General features: G+C 38.7%; 2 protein-coding genes across 2 annotated transcripts; both read left to right on the top strand.

Moving 5' to 3' along the window:
* Positions 1-1,535: 1,535 nt before the first annotated feature.
* med7 (mediator complex subunit 7) lies at positions 1,536-3,590 on the top strand. Its single transcript, XM_063877344.1, has 2 exons — positions 1,536-1,697; positions 2,540-3,590. The coding sequence occupies exon 2, from the start codon at positions 2,549-2,551 to the stop codon at positions 3,311-3,313; it is 765 nt and encodes a 254-aa protein (XP_063733414.1). The 5' UTR covers positions 1,536-1,697; positions 2,540-2,548; the 3' UTR covers positions 3,314-3,590.
* A 1,085-nt stretch (positions 3,591-4,675) lies between these two features.
* On the top strand, positions 4,676-17,305 carry lonrf4 (LON peptidase N-terminal domain and ring finger 4). The gene is made up of 12 exons (XM_063876776.1): positions 4,676-5,529; positions 7,033-7,151; positions 7,741-7,863; positions 8,843-9,025; positions 10,319-10,436; positions 10,645-10,720; positions 10,919-11,033; positions 11,939-12,060; positions 12,214-12,372; positions 13,551-13,713; positions 13,807-13,956; positions 14,786-17,305. Exons 1-12 carry the CDS (start codon positions 5,232-5,234, stop codon positions 14,933-14,935), a joined length of 1,776 nt encoding a protein of 591 aa, XP_063732846.1. The 5' UTR covers positions 4,676-5,231; the 3' UTR covers positions 14,936-17,305.
* The last annotated feature ends 660 nt before the right edge of the window (positions 17,306-17,965 follow it).

Raw genomic sequence — 17,965 nt, 5'->3', positions numbered from 1 at the left:
TGATGAATGCAATAGCACCACCATAAGGACTTTCTTGTGTAAAATATATAAAAACTTCACTACTATTATAACTGTTACTACTATTACTATCCAGAGGTGGGAAGTAACTAAGTACATTTTCTCAAGTAGAGAACTTAAGTACAATTTTGAAGTACTTGTACTTGGACTCCAGGATACTCTGCAACTTCTACAGGTGCACCATCGAGAGTATCCTGACTGGCTGCATCACCGCCTGGTATGGCAGTTGCACCGCCCTCAACCGTAAGACTCTACAGAGGGTGGTGAAAACTGCTCAGCACATCACCAGGACGGAGCTGCCATCCATGGAGGACCTCTACACCCAGCGGTGTAGGAAGAAGGCCGGTAGGATATTAAAGGACCCCCATCACCCCAGCAACAATCTGTTCTGTCTGCTGCCGTCTGGCAGACGGTACCGCAGCATCCGGACCAAGACCACCAGACTCAGGGACAGTTTTATACCACAGGCTATAAGACTGCTGAACTCCTGACCTCTGTGAATGTCTACTCACATCTTTTTACACACATACATATATATATATATATATATATTATACACATCTGCCATACATATCTGTTTATAGTACACATATCTATATATTATACATATCTGCCATATACATCTGCTATACATAATATATGCATCTGCCCATACCTCCTCATTCCACAAGTATTTAAATACTTTCAATGTATTCCACATATGTATATATTTCACATCCTCAAATCTTTATTGTTGTTACTGTAAATATTCTTCTCTCTTTTTGCACTATTTTATTTATGTTATTTGCACCATGTATGTTGAGTTGTTGGAGGAGCACGCGACATAAGATTTTCATTGCCAACATATACGCTGTATCTGCTGTGCATATGACAAATAAAACCTTGAAACCTTGAAACCTTGAAACTTGAAACTTTACTTGAGTATTTCCATTTTATGCTACTTTGTACTTCTACTGCACTACAATCCAGAGGTAACTGGTGTACTATTATTCCCTTACATTTAATTATCCACATTTACTACCTTCAGTTACTTTGCAGATTTTGATTTATAACAAGAAATATAATCAACACTTAAATAAGACTTTAGTTACACCTGGATTAAATTCCAATTCTAACATGCAGTATACAAAGTCATTAAAACTAGCTGCACCTTTACCAGCTTTGATATACCTTTAATGCATCAATAATTATAATCAAAACATATAGTTATATTGTTCTGAAATGGACCGGTTTGCATAACGAGTATTTTTACTTTTGGTACTTTAAGTATATTTCGATGCTAATACTTTTCTACTTGTACTTGAGTATTCCCTCAATCTGGTACTTCTATTTTTACTCAATTACAAGATCTGAGTACTTTCCCCACCACTGTTACTATCATAGTGTAGTGCTACACAAATGACTTCACACATTAATGGTCTCCTGTTGGTTATCCACAGTCCAGCACAGTAGGTGACGGTAATGCGCCTCATACGATAGGCTGCCGCCCGCCATGAAACCATTGGAAGATGAGAAGAAGAAGGCGTTCAGTCAGCCAATGACAGAACCTTCATGTCAGTGAACGTAAGGCTAGTCATGAGCTATTGTCTGTGTAGCTAAACGCTACATGTCCAATTTGATAACTCGGTGACATTTAATACCTTAAGTGTACCTTCAGGAACTGAGGAGTCTTTTAAGAGGTTTGTACAAGTATTATCGCTGTTTTTCCATTCGCGTCATTTGTTATTGTGCGATATCGCGGTTATAAGCTAGTAAGCAGAGGTTAGCACAAGTACTGTCCACTGCTAGCCCGCATTGCTAGTTAGCTAGCTACGTTTTATTTTTCTCTAAACAGCATTGGTTTAGCTAACAATTATGACCGGTTGTTAGCTAAAGAGCAACACAATCCAAATGTGAACACATGTTCAGATAGTAAATGATCATATCTGATCACTAATCATTAAGACAGTTAGCCGCTAACGTTACTTGCACTGCTCGCTTGTTAAGTTACCAACCACTAGCAACTTTCTATCACATTACATGTTATGGAGACTCTTTCTACAAAGAGGTTGAACCTAATTATGAAAGGTTTAGAGTTTTAAATAGCGTTTACTTGCAATGTTACAATCCATACATTTTATGATTTTACTCCACAACATCCAAGGTTAGTATTTTATCATGTGTGGTTTTTTTTATACAGCAGCCCATACCGGTTCGTTTGTTGACAATCATAATTAATATACAAAACAAGAGAAGACAATTAAACGTATCATATCACTGTTAACAAAAAATACGTATGACTAACGTCGTATGAATCACTGGACTGGCCACAGCAATAACAATTCAATCAAATACTCAAATCAATACTCTGGGAATTGAATATTGCCATTGTCTGTAATTATTTTGTGTTCTTGGTACTCAAATAATGGTGTAATAGACAATAAGCACTAGAGCGTAGCACAAGTTGGATGCACTCATAAACATTTGTTTCCATGTAACTTGCAACACAGTCATCATTACATTTTTTAAATTTCCGTTTCAGATCAGGATCATGGGTGAACCACAGCAGGTTAGTGCCCTGCCACCGCCGCCTATGCAGTACATCAAAGAGTACACAGATGAAAACATCCGCAAGGGTCTGGCTCCTAAGCCACCTCCACCCATCAGAGACAGCTACATGATGTTTGGCAACCAGTTTCAGTGTGACGACCTCATCATCCGGCCACTGGAGAGCCAAGGCATCGAAAGGCTCCATCCTATGCAGTTTGACCACAAACGAGAGCTTAAAAAGCTCAACATGTCTATTCTTGTGAACTTTCTGGACCTGCTAGACATCCTCATTAAAAGCCCTGGCAGTATAAAGCGTGAGGAGAAGCTGGAGGACTTGAAGCTACTGTTTGTTCATATGCACCATCTGATAAATGAGTACAGGCCACATCAAGCAAGGGAGACACTGAGGGTAATGATGGAGGTGCAGAAGAGACAGAGACTGGAGACAGCCGAGAGGTTCCAGAAACATCTGGAGAGGGTGGTGGAGATGATCCAGGGGTGCCTCGCCTCTCTACCTGATGACTTACCACAGATAGAGGGCCTGGATGGTGCCAGTGATGAGACAAGGAGTGTGTCTGCTGCACCAAGTGTGGTTTGCTCCTCTGGACAGGCCCCCAGGCTGAAAACAGAACCGATGGATGTAGATGAAGCAGGGGCTAGCTGTATGGCAGCAGGTCACCAGGATAAGAGCATCCCCACTGCAAAGAGGGACAAAATGTGGGACAAGGATGCTGCCATGTGCAGTATTATTGATGAAATTGCTTAAGTTTTCTGTCGAGTAGTCGTGCTTCTTTTTTGTACACCAAAAATGTGTTTGGTTTTTTGTATGCTGTACTTTGAGCAAGTATATGAACACATTTGGTGTGTTTTCACTTGGACTGAAATCCTAACTGGAAATGAATGGTGTTTTATTTAAAAGCCATTATGTAGATAATATTAACCGTTTCTGTGTGGATATTGGGCAATGTAAATATAAAGCTGACCAACTTGGGTGAGAACTTTCAGTTTTTGTAATAAAATCAATAAAGACAATTACTATTGCAGTGGGAGTGACATGCTGTTTTCATTTAAACTCAATGTTTTAAGGGAAAACGGTTACATAGTCAGTCCTCCTAAAGCCCTCCCCTTTTTGCATTTATAAAGCATTTATACAATGTGACCTGTGTTATGTTGCTTTCAATGGAACTGTTTTTATTGCAACGCAAAGCCAAATCCTTCACAGGTACATTTAAATATTCAAAAACACCTCCTTATTTGACTCCTGTGAAAAAATGCAAGTTCACCCAGGTATGTTTACATTAATCCATACAAAATTTGACAGTACTATTTTGAGTGATATGCACTGGAAGAATATGTAACGCAAAAATATTTAGGAAAAAGAAAACTTTCACACTAAAGGTAATTCAAATTTAAAGAGGCATAGAAAAATATGATAGTGAGTGATAGGAGGACATTAGAAATAAAAAATAAAAACAAGAACAAGCAAATACGTAGTTAAAATAATAATATTTTTTTAAATGCAAGCAAACTAATAGTAACACATTGGAAAAAAGGTTATGTAACTAACTTATTAGTAAATCGCTATAAAACGTGTTTAAACCAGGATTTATATGACAAGACCTAGAGACAGGTTTCACCACCTGACATGCAAAGAAAGACTTGTATAACAGTTTATCTAACAGGTCATGTCATGAGTAAAACTGCAGGAAACAGTAACTCACAGCATATTGTCTTCACTTCTAGACTTTCAAGCCATTTTACACGTGGCCTAATTTTTTGGGTATATAAGCAGAATCTGGGGATGAACACAACTGGCTATATGTCATGATCCTCCCCCCGCCCCCTCCCTGCCATAATCCTCTGCTGGGATTCCCTACAGCGCGACAGGGTATTTTCCATATACTGCACTATTGATTTGCATTATAGAAACTACTGTGATCACACTCATGACATTATCCACTAATAACATACCTCCCAGATGTTTTAATTATACCGAAAGAAGTCCAAGAACTTTTGTCGCAGGCATTATGTTATGAAACTCGGCATCCTTGGGTTTCACAACAGGGCAGAGAGCCCTCCTTTCATCCAATTGGATTGCGCGCTGCTGCATCACGCGGTCTTTATTTATGTAACGTAATGGTGTAACACAGTAACCCAGCTTTGTGGCTGTGGATACGTCGCTGTAGGGGTTAAAAACGGACACGGACTACTAAAAAGAAAGACTACGAATATGAAAATATTCTGGTGTGGTTCGCGTTGCGTTTGCGGAGTTCGGAGTGGCGAGGAAAGCGGCGCATTGACCTGCAAGCTGAGTTTTGTTTTATTCAACCTGGTGGAACGGGGAAGACGTAATGTGTCCCAAACCAAAGACTAAGTTAGTGCTGAGAATGGATAGGGTCAATGGATACATTTTTGTCTGCAAAGGGAATGTGTAGGGTGAGCATAAGATTCTATGATAGCTCATTAATATCTGTAGAGTAGCTTAGCTAGAAAGAAACCGGGTCGGGTTCGAACAGATGTGATCGAAGAAGGGACACATTAACTGGATCGTTAGCTGTCAGTCTGTTATTTAAGTGGCGCATGCAATACTATTACACAGACAATACTATCACCCCTCGCTGCTTTGCCAAAAAAGCAACCTATTTTCCCGTGGGACGTTTTTTCGGTGACATAACCCAGCCACAATGGATATGCTGGAGTGTCCGCTCTGCCTCTTCCTGATGTGCGAGCCGGTGACCATGGCGTGCGGCCACACGTTCTGCCGGAGGTGCGTGGGGGGCTACCTGCCGTCCAAATGCCCGTCGTGCAAAGAGAGGTTAAAACAAAGAGAGGTGAAAAGCATGAAGAACAACGTCCTGCTCATCAGCATTATCGAGAAGTGCTGCCCCGACGAGACAAAGACAAAGTGCCAAGTACAGGAGAAGCTCAAATCTAACGACTTCACGGAAGCTTTACGCATCGCCAACGAAGGGTTACACTTAGGTAAGGGACACATTCACATCACCATGACAACAATACAGTGCGTTTGTTCCCTTTTTGTGTCAACCCAAGCCTGCAGCTCTGCTTGTATAAACAGTTTCCCAGGATTAAGTAAGGAGGAAGACAGTTCAGAGTCCTACCTTTACGCACTGCTCACAGTTTTGGCTTGTGCCCAGTGCTGGTGACTGATAGTGCAGCCCATTCTGCTGTCCAGTCCTAATTTGCACAGCAGTGAGACACAGCAGGTGTCGGTGGGTCAAGCACAGATCTGGAAGCCTTGTATTCATAATAGCTATTGATGACCTGACTATATAACTGGGTCAGTAAACAAGTCTCTAGATGCCCCCTTTCCAGAAGAAAAACTCATTTTATGTGCTGCATTAGAAAGATGCACTGTCTGGTGTAACTTGTCGCCTGTGTATGTCAGCTGTCACATTTATGTGGTCATATCATGGTTGGAAAAGACGGAAATGAGGATGTGGTGTAGTATTTTTATTAGATTTATAGAAACACCCTTGCAAACAGATGATATTGTCCTCACAGTTACTTATCCTCTGTCTGTATTGACCCTATTTTCTCCATGCAGCAGCAGCAAAAGGTAAGAGACAACTTCTGCCCTAGATGAGTGTATCTTGTCAGAAGTTGTCCTAGGATCATGGGAGTGTTCGTGCTTTGGTGAATAAGTGTATTGTTGGATAACCTACCTGTTTGCCATCTCTGCAAACCCAATTAAATGCTGCTGCTTCCCTCGCTCCAGCCCTCTTCAAACTTATGCAATAATCCGCGTCGGGCCGATTGGTTGTTTACATCATGTTATTTTCTTGCCTTTGGATGTTTGAGGTTGTGCCGTGACTTTTTGATTTATTATTTCATAAAGTGGGCATTGTTAAAGGACTGTCTGTAATTAAAGTCTGTGCCCAGTCAAAGCAAAGACTTGAGTGAATCAACAGCTTTATATAATAGTGGCTCCTTGAATGCACACTCATGCACACATTGGTGTTGTAGTTGAAATAAGATATTTTTTTCATTAAGACAAAGTACAATGGAAAATTACCGTAAAGCGATTGTGCATATACAACATATTTTGAACTTTTCCTAAACATTATGAATTACATTATTGCACATCATGTGAGCAAATTCTCTTCTTTTTAATTTTGCACATCTCAGTATAAATCTTCCTCCTTTTTAAGCATTCACAGTTTGCCACGTTAAAGTGTAATAAACTGCATCTTGTCATATTTTCAATGTGCTTAGTTTTACTTTTTTATATATTTATATTCTATGTAAATATTTTTCTTTATTTGTTTAAAGTATGAACAATATTTAATTGGATTTGCAAACCTTCTTGGCAATAAACCTGATTCTGATTCTGTAATAGCAATACAAATTGGTAATGTTTGTGTGTAGAAAGGCATGTAAATAATGTCTAAGCATTCAAGTCACACCCAAACGAGCCAATATAATGTCTTTATTTTACTCTCTCTTCTGTTTTTGTTTCATCCTCAGTCCCACATGATCAGAGTTTGAAAATGGACCGAGCTGAAGCCAACTGGGGCCTGATGCGTTTCTCTGATGCCCTGAAAGACCTCGACTACCTCTGCTGCCTTCGCCCTAACTGGACTGAGGTGAGTGACTTTGACAGTGTTCAACAGATACACTACTCTCGCTTGTATAATCTCTATTTGAAGATATCCATTAACAACACCAATTTTAGGGCTTCACTTCAGTTCACCACCCTGTGCAAGTCAATGCTGAATCGAACCGAAAAATGCACTGCACTGTTGGTTTTGTAACATGCATGTAACAACACACATAACTACAAAGAAAAAGGTGTGGGCCCTTGTATTTTTAGAGTTTAGTCTAAGTATACAAAGCGATTTTCTCTGCTTCTATTGATGTTATGTCATTTACAAAGTTATGCAAACAGCTACTTACAGTATGTCATAATGTCATTCAGCCAGTGGGTGGCTCGCTGCAAATGAAGCAATGCTCCCTGTAGTATATATTAATTTATATTGTTTTTTCGAGACGTTTGCAACAAACATGTCCTCACATTTCCAATTTCACATCATTTATCTTTTGCAAAAATAGGGGATTATAAATATAAGTTACATAGACTTATTGATGACTTTTTTTTGTTATGCAATGAGATGCTTTAGAGACTTCTTTCATTCATACAGGAAGTGGTGTGATGTCCCTTTTCTATTTGTGCAGGGCTTTTTTCGTAAAGGGAATGTACTGCTGGAAATGGGTCAGCAGACAGATGCCCTCATCCAGTTCCACCGTTGCCTAAAACTCCAAGCTGACTTTGCCCCTGCAAAGAGCCAGATCAAGAAGGTATGTTGATTTTTGTAATCGCTCGCCAAAGGGTTCTTTAAGGGAAAGGAACACCAAGATTTTAATTGGGATGTATGGGATCATAATTCAAAACAGCTTAGCTATGTTTATATAAAGTGATACAGTTGCATGTATTGTTTTATTTTCGCTTTTTATCATTTTTCTGTGAAAATAGCAGCAATGCCAGATGCAGACTGACACCTCTACATCTGTCATGCACGTCTATGAGGTGATCAGTTACCTCCCATAAGTTATGAGTCATTTTCAGGTTCATAATTGTTGTTTGTGCCTTTACTGTGGCATGGTTCCATGCTTTAATGTTCAGAAAAGTCTTTATTTCTCTCATCCTGCCTGTGCTGCAGCACCTCTTTTCACCCTCTATCTGAAACCAGAGCCCAGTCTGCTCTGATTGGTTAGCTGGCCTGCTCTGTTGTGATTGGTCAACTGCTTAGAGATGCACAGACATTTATATATTATGTCATATCATAGACAGAACTACAGTGTTGTATGCAATGAATGAACAACCAGGATCACTGGTTCCTCAACAATGCAATTACAAGACATAAAACAAATTTTAAAAAACACTACAAATATTGCAAGCTCAGGCATTAAGTAGTCTTATGGCCTGTGGGATAAAACTGTCCCTGAGTCTGGTGGTTTTAGTTTATGGTTAATAGTGGCTCTTTAATGTTTAAACTTATGTCTTAGGACTTTTCAGTTTTACAGCCCAGTCCAAAATACGTGGTAGTGAAATAACCAAATGTAAGAAGTTACATTACTTTCACAACTATTGAATTTAAACAGTGTATAATTTAAATACATTTCACATGCAAAGTGTATCACATGTTTGAAAATATGTTTTTTTACACTTATAAAAATATATTTGATATTGGTGTCTAAAACTGGGTACAAAAAAACACTTTTACATTCATACCTCGTATGTCACTCATTTTATATTACAACATAATTTAAATGGCAGGTTCTGGAGGCAGAGGGGAGGGCAGTGCCAGAAGAGGTGTCCTGCATCTTGCAAGTGGTGTCCGAGTACCTGAAAGGGACCTGCCCCATTACCAGTCTCAGTGGCTCCCAGGTGCCAACTCACCCTGACAATCAGGTGTGTGGGGATGAAGGTGAGGGAAAAGGAAGGAGAGAGGCACACCAGGTAAGCTATGTGCACTTTAACTTACAGTCATGGGAGGTGTGAATGGAAAAACATACATACCTTAAAAATGAGTCAATACATTGTCACAAGGACTGACTTCACCATCAGCAGCCATACCCTTTTAAACTATGCAATTCAGCATTAATTTCTTCCTGCAACTTATACACCACTGTATATTTTGTAATATACATGTAATACACCGATCAGCCAAAACATTATGACCACCTGTCTAATATTGGGTAGGTCCCCCTTTTGCGGCCATTTTAAATGAGGGAATTTTGGAGGCCAAGTCAACACCTTGAACTCGTTGTCGTGTTCTTCAAACCATTCCTGAACCATTTCTGTAGTGTGGCAGGGCGCATCATCCTAGTGAAAGAGGCCATTGTCGTTTCCATGAAGGGGTTAGCATGAGCACCCTGACTGGTCTGCGGCTACGCAGCCCCATACGCAACAAACTGCGATGCACTGTGTGTTCTGACACCTTTCTAACAGAACCAGCATTCACTATGTCAGCAATTTGAGCTACAGTAGCTTTTCTGTTGGATTGGACCACACGGGCCTGCCTTCGCTCCCCACACGCATCAATGAGTCTTTGCCGCCTATGACCTTGTCCCCGGTTCACCGGTTTTCCTTCATTGGACCAAATCTGGTAGGTACTGACCACTGCAGACCATGAACACCCCACAAGAACTTCAGTTTTGGAGATGCTCTGACCATTTGGCCTTTGTCACAGTCCCTCACGTCATTAGGCTTGCCCATTTCTCCTGCTTTAAACACATCAACTTTGAGGACAAAGTGTTCACTTGCTGCCTAACCACTGACAGGTGCCCTTGTAAAAAGTTAATCAATGTTCTTCACATCACCTGTCAGTTGTCATAAAGTTTTGGCTGATCGGTGTATATATCAGTATGATGTGCACATTTTTACTTAACTTTTAACATTTATATACATTTTTTAATTTTAATTTACTTAATTTTATCATTTGTTGGATATGTTTACGTTAACTGCTAATGATTATATAAAACACATTCTTACTTTAAATTCTACAGTTTTTTATATATTTATTTACTTGAAATATATATATTGACATTTTCTTTTTATGTCACAGAAAACCCAATTTCTTCCAAAATAAAAAGGTGTTTTGTTTTATTTTTCTATTGCACATTCTTACTTTAACTCCTTCTGTTTTTAAATATTTGTATTATATTTTTTTCTTCTTAAGTGCCACAAAACCCAATTTCCACTGGAAAAAAAAGTATTTTGATTCTGATATCTTAACTTATCTGTGTTTAGGGTTCCAAGGTGAAGCATGATACGGGTACAGAGTGCTGCCTCAGCCTCTGCCAAGCTGTCTCCTTCCTCCCTGCTGCTGAGGAGGACGAGGAGATGATGATGAGGAGGGAAGACAGAGGTACGCACGCACACACAGCAGTGTACACACAGACAAACCATTATGATAAATTGACTGCCATCTTCATCATCATTGTCCTCATCATGAAACCTCTGTGTCACTGTCGCTACAAACAGCTTTGCAGTAACAGTTACCAGATGGTTTGAAATTGCATGATAACCTTAATTTTTCCTCAGCTGGGCATCATAAAGCTCTCTTTCTTTTTCAGGTGAAAGTGGTCAGAGCAGGGAGAAAACTCTGAGTGTTCTCACCGTGTCAGACTTTGAGTGCCCTCTCTGCATCAGGTCGGTGTCCTCTATTCCCTCTAATCAATAATGCATTGCTGTCTTAGTGTCATAAATCTGGTTAATCCTATTCTCCTCTCTCTCTTGTTAATGTTCAACACACATAGCACGACAAAATCACTCACTAGGAACTTTACAAACAACACAAACATCCATCCTCATTCTGGCTGTTTCAAATGCTGTTTCACTCGTCTGAAGGTTGTTTTTTGAGCCAGTCACCACTCCCTGTGGTCACACCTTCTGCAAAAACTGCATAGAGAGGAGTCTGGACCACAACCTCCGCTGTCCCCTCTGTAAACAGCCACTACAAGAGGTGATTATCAATTCATCACATTTAAGACCATCTCAGACCGTACTTGGCCATCATCCTAGCAAAGGTTTCAAAGGGTTCAAATATAGGAAGTGTATATAAGGGCAAATAATTCCTCTTCCTTGGTCCCCACATTGTTTTAAGTCCGATTAGCAACATGAAACACAGGAATTGAGTTATAATGGAGAGACGTCTGCTGCTTATCTCTACAAACAGATATACAAATAAAAATAAAATGAATCAGTATTAATACTTTCATTAATACACCACCGTTTATATTGTCATTAAAAACATTTTATTATAAAAAATGTTTTTTTTTCATTCAACTTCTCATGTTTATAAAAACATTTTCATTCTATTTTATTTTTATTTACCTTCTTAGTTTTGTATATGTTTTTTATTTATTTACTTTATTTGATTTTTTTCTAAAATTAATAACTGTTAAAGCATTTGTTTTTACCTCTGATTGGGATAAAGATTCAGATTGTCATAAAGCTAATAAATAGATAAAAATGATCCTCAGACGATAGCTGATGGGTTCCAAGCTTACCTGCATGTATTACCTGCTCAACAGGATTTGTCAGTACTCGTCGGAAACCATAGGAACGCCCTATGATACATTAATCTTTGTTGGTTGCTTTCAGTAAATCTATTTATAGGGACATGATAAATAACACTGTCTTAATGACCATTTGAATAGATGAATACTTGCATACAAAGCTGAAACCAAAATCTTATATTCATATTTTAAATTGCTTGCAGGACTTCATTGCACCAAACTATATATTTAAATGCTTGGGTTTGTTTTGTGTTGAAGTCCAAAAATATTTTTTAAAAGTATCTTTTATTGGTTATAAGCATCCTAATATTGCAATGATAGCTGATTATGGCCACTTTTCTCTTCACAGTACTTTAAAAACAGGAAGTACAACCCCACAGTTCTGCTTCAGGACATCATGACCAGCCTTTTTCCCTCGCAGTTAGCAGAGAGGAAACAGGTCCATGAAATGGAGATGGCAGAACTGTCCAAGTAGGCTCCCACCACACAAACAATTAACACCTGTGATTCATTCTAGTAACCCTAATCCTGCTTAGTCACACAAATCTCTCCCTTATTTACATTTATCTTTTTGTTCCTGCCTCAGCTTATATTCTCTTTTCTCTTCTGTCCTCTCCTTTGTAGTCTAACTAAGGACATCCCTATATTTGTTTGCACGGTGGCGTACCCTGGCGTGCCCTGCCCCCTGCACATCTTTGAACCTCGATATCGGCTGATGATGCGTCGCTGCATGGAGACTGGCACCAAAAAGTTTGGGATGTGCAGCTATGAGCATGGCAAGGGGTATGCAAGTTACTCTTTTAGTTTTTTATAAAGAATGTTTTGATTTGGGTAGATAATTGTGTGTTAACTAAAGCAGCATTGAAATATAGCCAGTTTAGACGAGTGAGGTAAAGGTCTGTACATTTCCACAGGTGTGTACAGTTATTAGGACTGTGGGTATGGGGAGACTATTTTCGAGATTTACCTCACTGTGAAGCTTGCGGCAGGCGAGGTGGAGCCTGACGGGATTTTCAGCAGTGTGAGCACAAGCAGGCAGCACAGTGGGCAAAGTTTAGATCAGTCATAAGTGACCCTGAGTGGGTGGGAAATAGCAGCATGGTCACCAATCTGGTGCCGGAATCTTTTCGTTCTCCATCAGATATCTGTTTCTAGTTTGATGCCATGTAATGTATTGATGCCACTGCAATTTCCCAGCAGTTAATAAATAAATATCCATCGCAACTAATACTAAACTACGCAAACAATGAGCAAAATGATGTTGTTTTAAATCATTCTGCCTCTGCAACTCATTAGATTGATTATTTTATTAAACTTTATGTGTTGGTCTGCCTCATTAATAACATTTTAGTGGACCCCCCGCTTTAAAAAAGAAGTCAATTAAATGTATGAAATTTTTCTGATTTTAATCTAAACGTCAATGACAAGCCACTTTGCTAAGATTATACAAACACAGGAAATTATTATAAACCTTCTGAACCTTTTTATGTATGCTCCTGCCTGGATTTCTGATTGATGTCGGAGAGGTACATTTTTATAACATAATATACTACGAGCTATTAATCACATACTGATGGCACACTATAGAATGTGCAATCCTATGATTTAATGTTATTTGGTATTTTATAATACTACACTGTTACTATATAATATAGTATGACTCACTTTGACAGTTTAAGTGCCATACTAGTAAAGCCTTTTATAGGACATACAACACTTTTTAAAAAAATGTTATCGTAAACAATCCCTTTGTTAAGAAATGTTCTTTCTTATGATGAATCCGAAAGCATTATTTTGACAGCAACATAATTACTATAATTATCGTCATAATGAACTACAGATGTGGTCTTCAAAGAAAGCGCTACCTATTCTGACCTATTTTTGTTTTGATACATCAAATTAAGGAATAATAAACCAGTGTATAAATTTGAGACTGTAATATTTTTCCTCCTGTGCCTCAGGTTTGCAGACAATGGCTGCATGTTGGAGATCCTCAGCCTGGAGCTGCTGCCTGATGGACGCTCCTTTGTGGACGCAGTTGGCTGCAGCAGGTTTAAGGTGCTGAAGAGAGGTCAGCGAGATGGCTACCACACCGCTGATATCGAGTACCTGGAGGACCTGAAGGTCAGGGTCACAGAGATTATTTACTAACAGCAAAACAAAAAGAAGATCCACTGAAAATATTACAACTTGAACCTCTTCTCAATTTTCTTGCAGGTTGATGGCAGTGAGTTGGAGCTTCTAGAGGGTCTCCATGACAGTGTGTACCAGCAGGCTCAGGACTGGTACCAGCGTCTGGGCATCCGCATCCGCGAGCAGATCAACAGACAGTACGGCAACATGCCAGACAAGGATGAGGACATTCAGGTTAGCACAAATGTGGTTCTTACTGTAGCTTTAATCACAACCCTTTTTCTAGCAACTTCCAGGAACCACAGAGCAATTATTTGCTCTTCTCATGTATCCCACAGCTAAAATTTTATTTTATTACACACCAGTATGACTTTTCTATCTATTTATGCCTTTTGTGAGTCATTATTAACATAGCTAAGGTTAATGCATCGAAGAACTTTCCAAGTAGCTATCTAGTATGTCCACTTACCTCTGTGTTTTTTTAATTATGTTTTATCCATGGTCCATTAATTTATTTATTTGTGATGGAATGGTAATTTAAACACGCTTAAGTTATAATAACTAGTAATTATTCATCACTAGGAAAATAATAATTGATTTTTTTTGTCACAGTTTAGTTATTGTTTTGTGCTGATTCAGTATATACTTTACCAATCAAACTGTATCGCACACATTTCTTCCATCTTGTGAAACTATCATTGAAAATGAGGGGTAATTTTAGAAATAAGAATAATTAGGGAGCATCCTGAAAAATAACAAAAAATGTGAAGGATTAGTCGTACATTTAAGAAAAGAAAACTAAAAAAAGAAGAAAAAAGGATGCTCTCGCAGATACAAAAATAAATGAAAAAATGGTGTGAATGGTTTTTTTTAATTGGGTTTTTTGTCAAGGAACAACACTGTTTTTCTCAGCAAGATTGGTTCTTTTTTTCCAATTCCTAATATGTGTGACCTTAATTCTGAGTTTTTTTCCACAAATGTATTATTTCTTGTGAATTCTTGACTGGCTGTGCGTGATAGTTTATGCATTTTTCTATGCTAATCCTGTGTTACTATCCTCTAGGCCTCTTCCAATGGTCCGGCCTGGTGCTGGTGGCTGCTGTCCGTCCTGCAGCTGGACCCTGCCTATCAAACCACTGTCCTGTCCCTGACCTCCCTCAAAGACCGCTTGGGACACCTCCGCCTTGTCCTGGAGTACTTTTCTCAGAGCTAGACCCTCCCTTAGCTCAGTGGTATTGTGACAATGATAAACCAATGAATCCATCCACACAGAGATTGGAGCTGGGTCTGCCCTGCATCACCAAATCCTCTGGTTAATAGCAGAAGTGATTTTTACACATTACAGTTGTACATTGGGCTTGTTTGGGAGTTTGCATGTGTTCTTTACACCTTCATCATCCCCATGGGTTCAGAGTATTTCCTTAATACACGTTGTACTTGGCTGACCAAAGATGCTTCTTGCTTAGGTCCATTGAAGGTGGAATTATTAATTCTTGATCAACTAAATCAGTTTATAAGACTAAGCACCAGGTGTCACTGTTTTTTCTCCCAATTATTGTATACATGAGGAACATGCAGCATCAGCCAACCTTGGATAGTATGCTGAGCTGTTATGTATGGCTATTCAAATCAGACTCTTTGCATTAACATAGCGTGGTTTGGGAATTAACATAACTAGCAAACACACTTTGTAGAGATTTTTAGACAATGTTTCAGGACTATGAGCATCATTATTACAGTGATTTGGATATTAGCCATAGGGCACTGCTTGTAACTCCGGTACTTTAGTTGCGTCTATTGGTCTTGGCAGCAATTGACTATGGCTCATTTTATACTATTAAATAATGTAGATGTCCCTATTTAGTATTAGACATTGCAATAATAATTTATAGTTTCACATGAAAGGGCAATGATTGGAGTATCTTTTTTTAATAATGAGAACTGCTGCTGCGTGACTTTCTGGATTTGTCATCAAGTGGCGGGAAAAGTCTGAAATAATGACATTGAGGAGATCAGGAATGGGAGGCGTGCTGTACCAGCTTTGTTTTACAGTATGGTCCTGTGTGATGATGCAGCTCTGTATGTATGCCTGTCAGCTGTAAATAAGTACTTTTCTCTGGCGCCATTTTCATGATCTCATTATCCATTTTTTAAATTTCATATGGCGTGGTGTCAGCATTGAAAATGGCTACTGTCAGTGGTTAGGAATTAATGTGGGACAAAGTGTTTACCATCTGTTGTGTAGAAATAGCTGTAAAATAATTTAGTGAGTGTTTGACGAGGTGCCTGGACCTAGATGCATCTCCCCATGTGTGGCCCCTCTCCTACCAGACATGCTGCCTTTGAGTGCCTGGGCCAGCAGGAGGCTGCAAGTCTTACACTTTCTATGTTTTCCTCTTTTTTTCTTGATTGATTTTTTATTCAACATAGTGCTACATTCCACGGAATGGCGCCGCAGCAATGTGGCGAACAAATACAAGCTTTAAAGGAATACTTCCTCCTCTAAATGAAAATGTTAAGGGACGTTTTTGCCCCCATTTACTTAAATTCATCAAGAATGTTTTCCAGTTTTGTTATTCTTCCTTTATCGTGTAGGCAATAAAAATAGTTTTCTTCAAGAATTCAGAGAAAGTAATTAATATACAAATGGTCATTTTTGGGGTGAAGTATTTCTTTAACTGAGTGAAGCATAAGAGCTTTTTTTTACCTTGATAAATGTGCCATAGATATACCCATGTTATGTGATTTAAAGGAATAGTTTATCTTCTCTACACCATGAACTCTGATGTTAGTCATCAACCCTCTTGCCTTCTGTATGGTGGATATTGAACTACTGTCTCTTCATGACCAACATATCACCTTGAACAGTCAGAATTAGAAAACATACTCATAGATACAGTTTGTGTGATGCAGTACAGCAGCCCTGCTTGTGTGGTAAATATATAAAATGGTAAAATAAAATAAAATGGGTAATCGTGAGATATGCTCAGAAATATTCCACTTGGGCCAACCAATGCATAGACTATTGGATAGTGGAGCAGTATTGGTTACCTAAAAAACAGACTGACCACTGAACTCCTGGACACTTACACTATTTAAGATCAAGGAACACTTTCTCTGAAGATGGATGAATTGACCTTAGTTAATACGCTGACATTTGTATAGCCCTCCAGGATCGAGATTTAAGTGAAAGACTTTACAGTGCCAGATATCACAGCTTGTTTTTAAGCTATAATTGTTGATTTCACTGAAAAGAACATGAATCATAAAAGGTCACTTTCTTGCTGCTACCAGAAATTATCAACGTTCTCTCACAGATAAAAAGGGATTGAGATACTATAGAATATTTGAATTACTTGCCTTGTAAACCCTTGTGGTAACTGCATGACTACAAGCCCACAGACATTGAGGTGAGTTCCTCTGGCCTCTTTTAATTATCAGAACATCTTTGTTAGGGTCTGTATTTTATTTTCTGAATCTCAGCTGCAGTTTGACTCTCTTTTTCAAATCATTCATATTTTGCCTGTCTCTTTTATTTCTTATAGATGCCAACTTTAAAGGAATAAATTGGTGATCACAGTAATCCGTCTCCTGTGTTGTTTTTACTCTGTTTGAAGGAGAACGTTATCTCTACACCATGTGTGCATTTTACTTCATGATAAAATGGCAATCCATTTGAAAATAAATAACTTCTAATTCTGTACATGTAAGGCAACAAGTGACCCTTTCTCGACAATGAATCCCTCTTTAGTAAAACTTTCAAACTTATATGGGAAAGGCTGTGAAAAGTTTCATGGATGTGTTCTTATTATGTGCTGTACTACCTACATATTTTTGGACATATTTTTGCATAAATAAGTCATGGTATAGTATGGCATAAAATGTTTAATGGTATATGTTCCAATGAAACACTATAATGAATAAAACCATTGTTTAATATGCCTAACACCAGTCAATGGACTCTGAGCAATACTAAAATACATGTAATTTGTGTGCGCTCCCTGCTCAAATACCTCCCCATTAGTCCCAGTAACAAACTACCTACTGAAACAAAGCAATTTATGTCTCATTCATCAGTATAAAATCCTCTGCCTCCAAGCCAAGAGCAGTAAATAATGTTGATGGTATTATTGTTTATCCGCTTGCCCCCTGGATGACTTTTTAAGTATTATTATAAATAAAGCTTTTCAAAGCAAATTCTGCATTATCTTTATTTAATGAGCCTGACAAAGTGATTTGAAAG

Source organism: Eleginops maclovinus, chromosome 23 (genome assembly GCF_036324505.1).
Source record: "Eleginops maclovinus isolate JMC-PN-2008 ecotype Puerto Natales chromosome 23, JC_Emac_rtc_rv5, whole genome shotgun sequence".
Taxonomy (NCBI): Eukaryota; Metazoa; Chordata; class Actinopteri; order Perciformes; family Eleginopidae; genus Eleginops; species Eleginops maclovinus.
The sequence above is the reverse complement of the archived record's forward strand: the minus strand, read 5'-3'. Positions and strand labels throughout refer to the sequence as shown.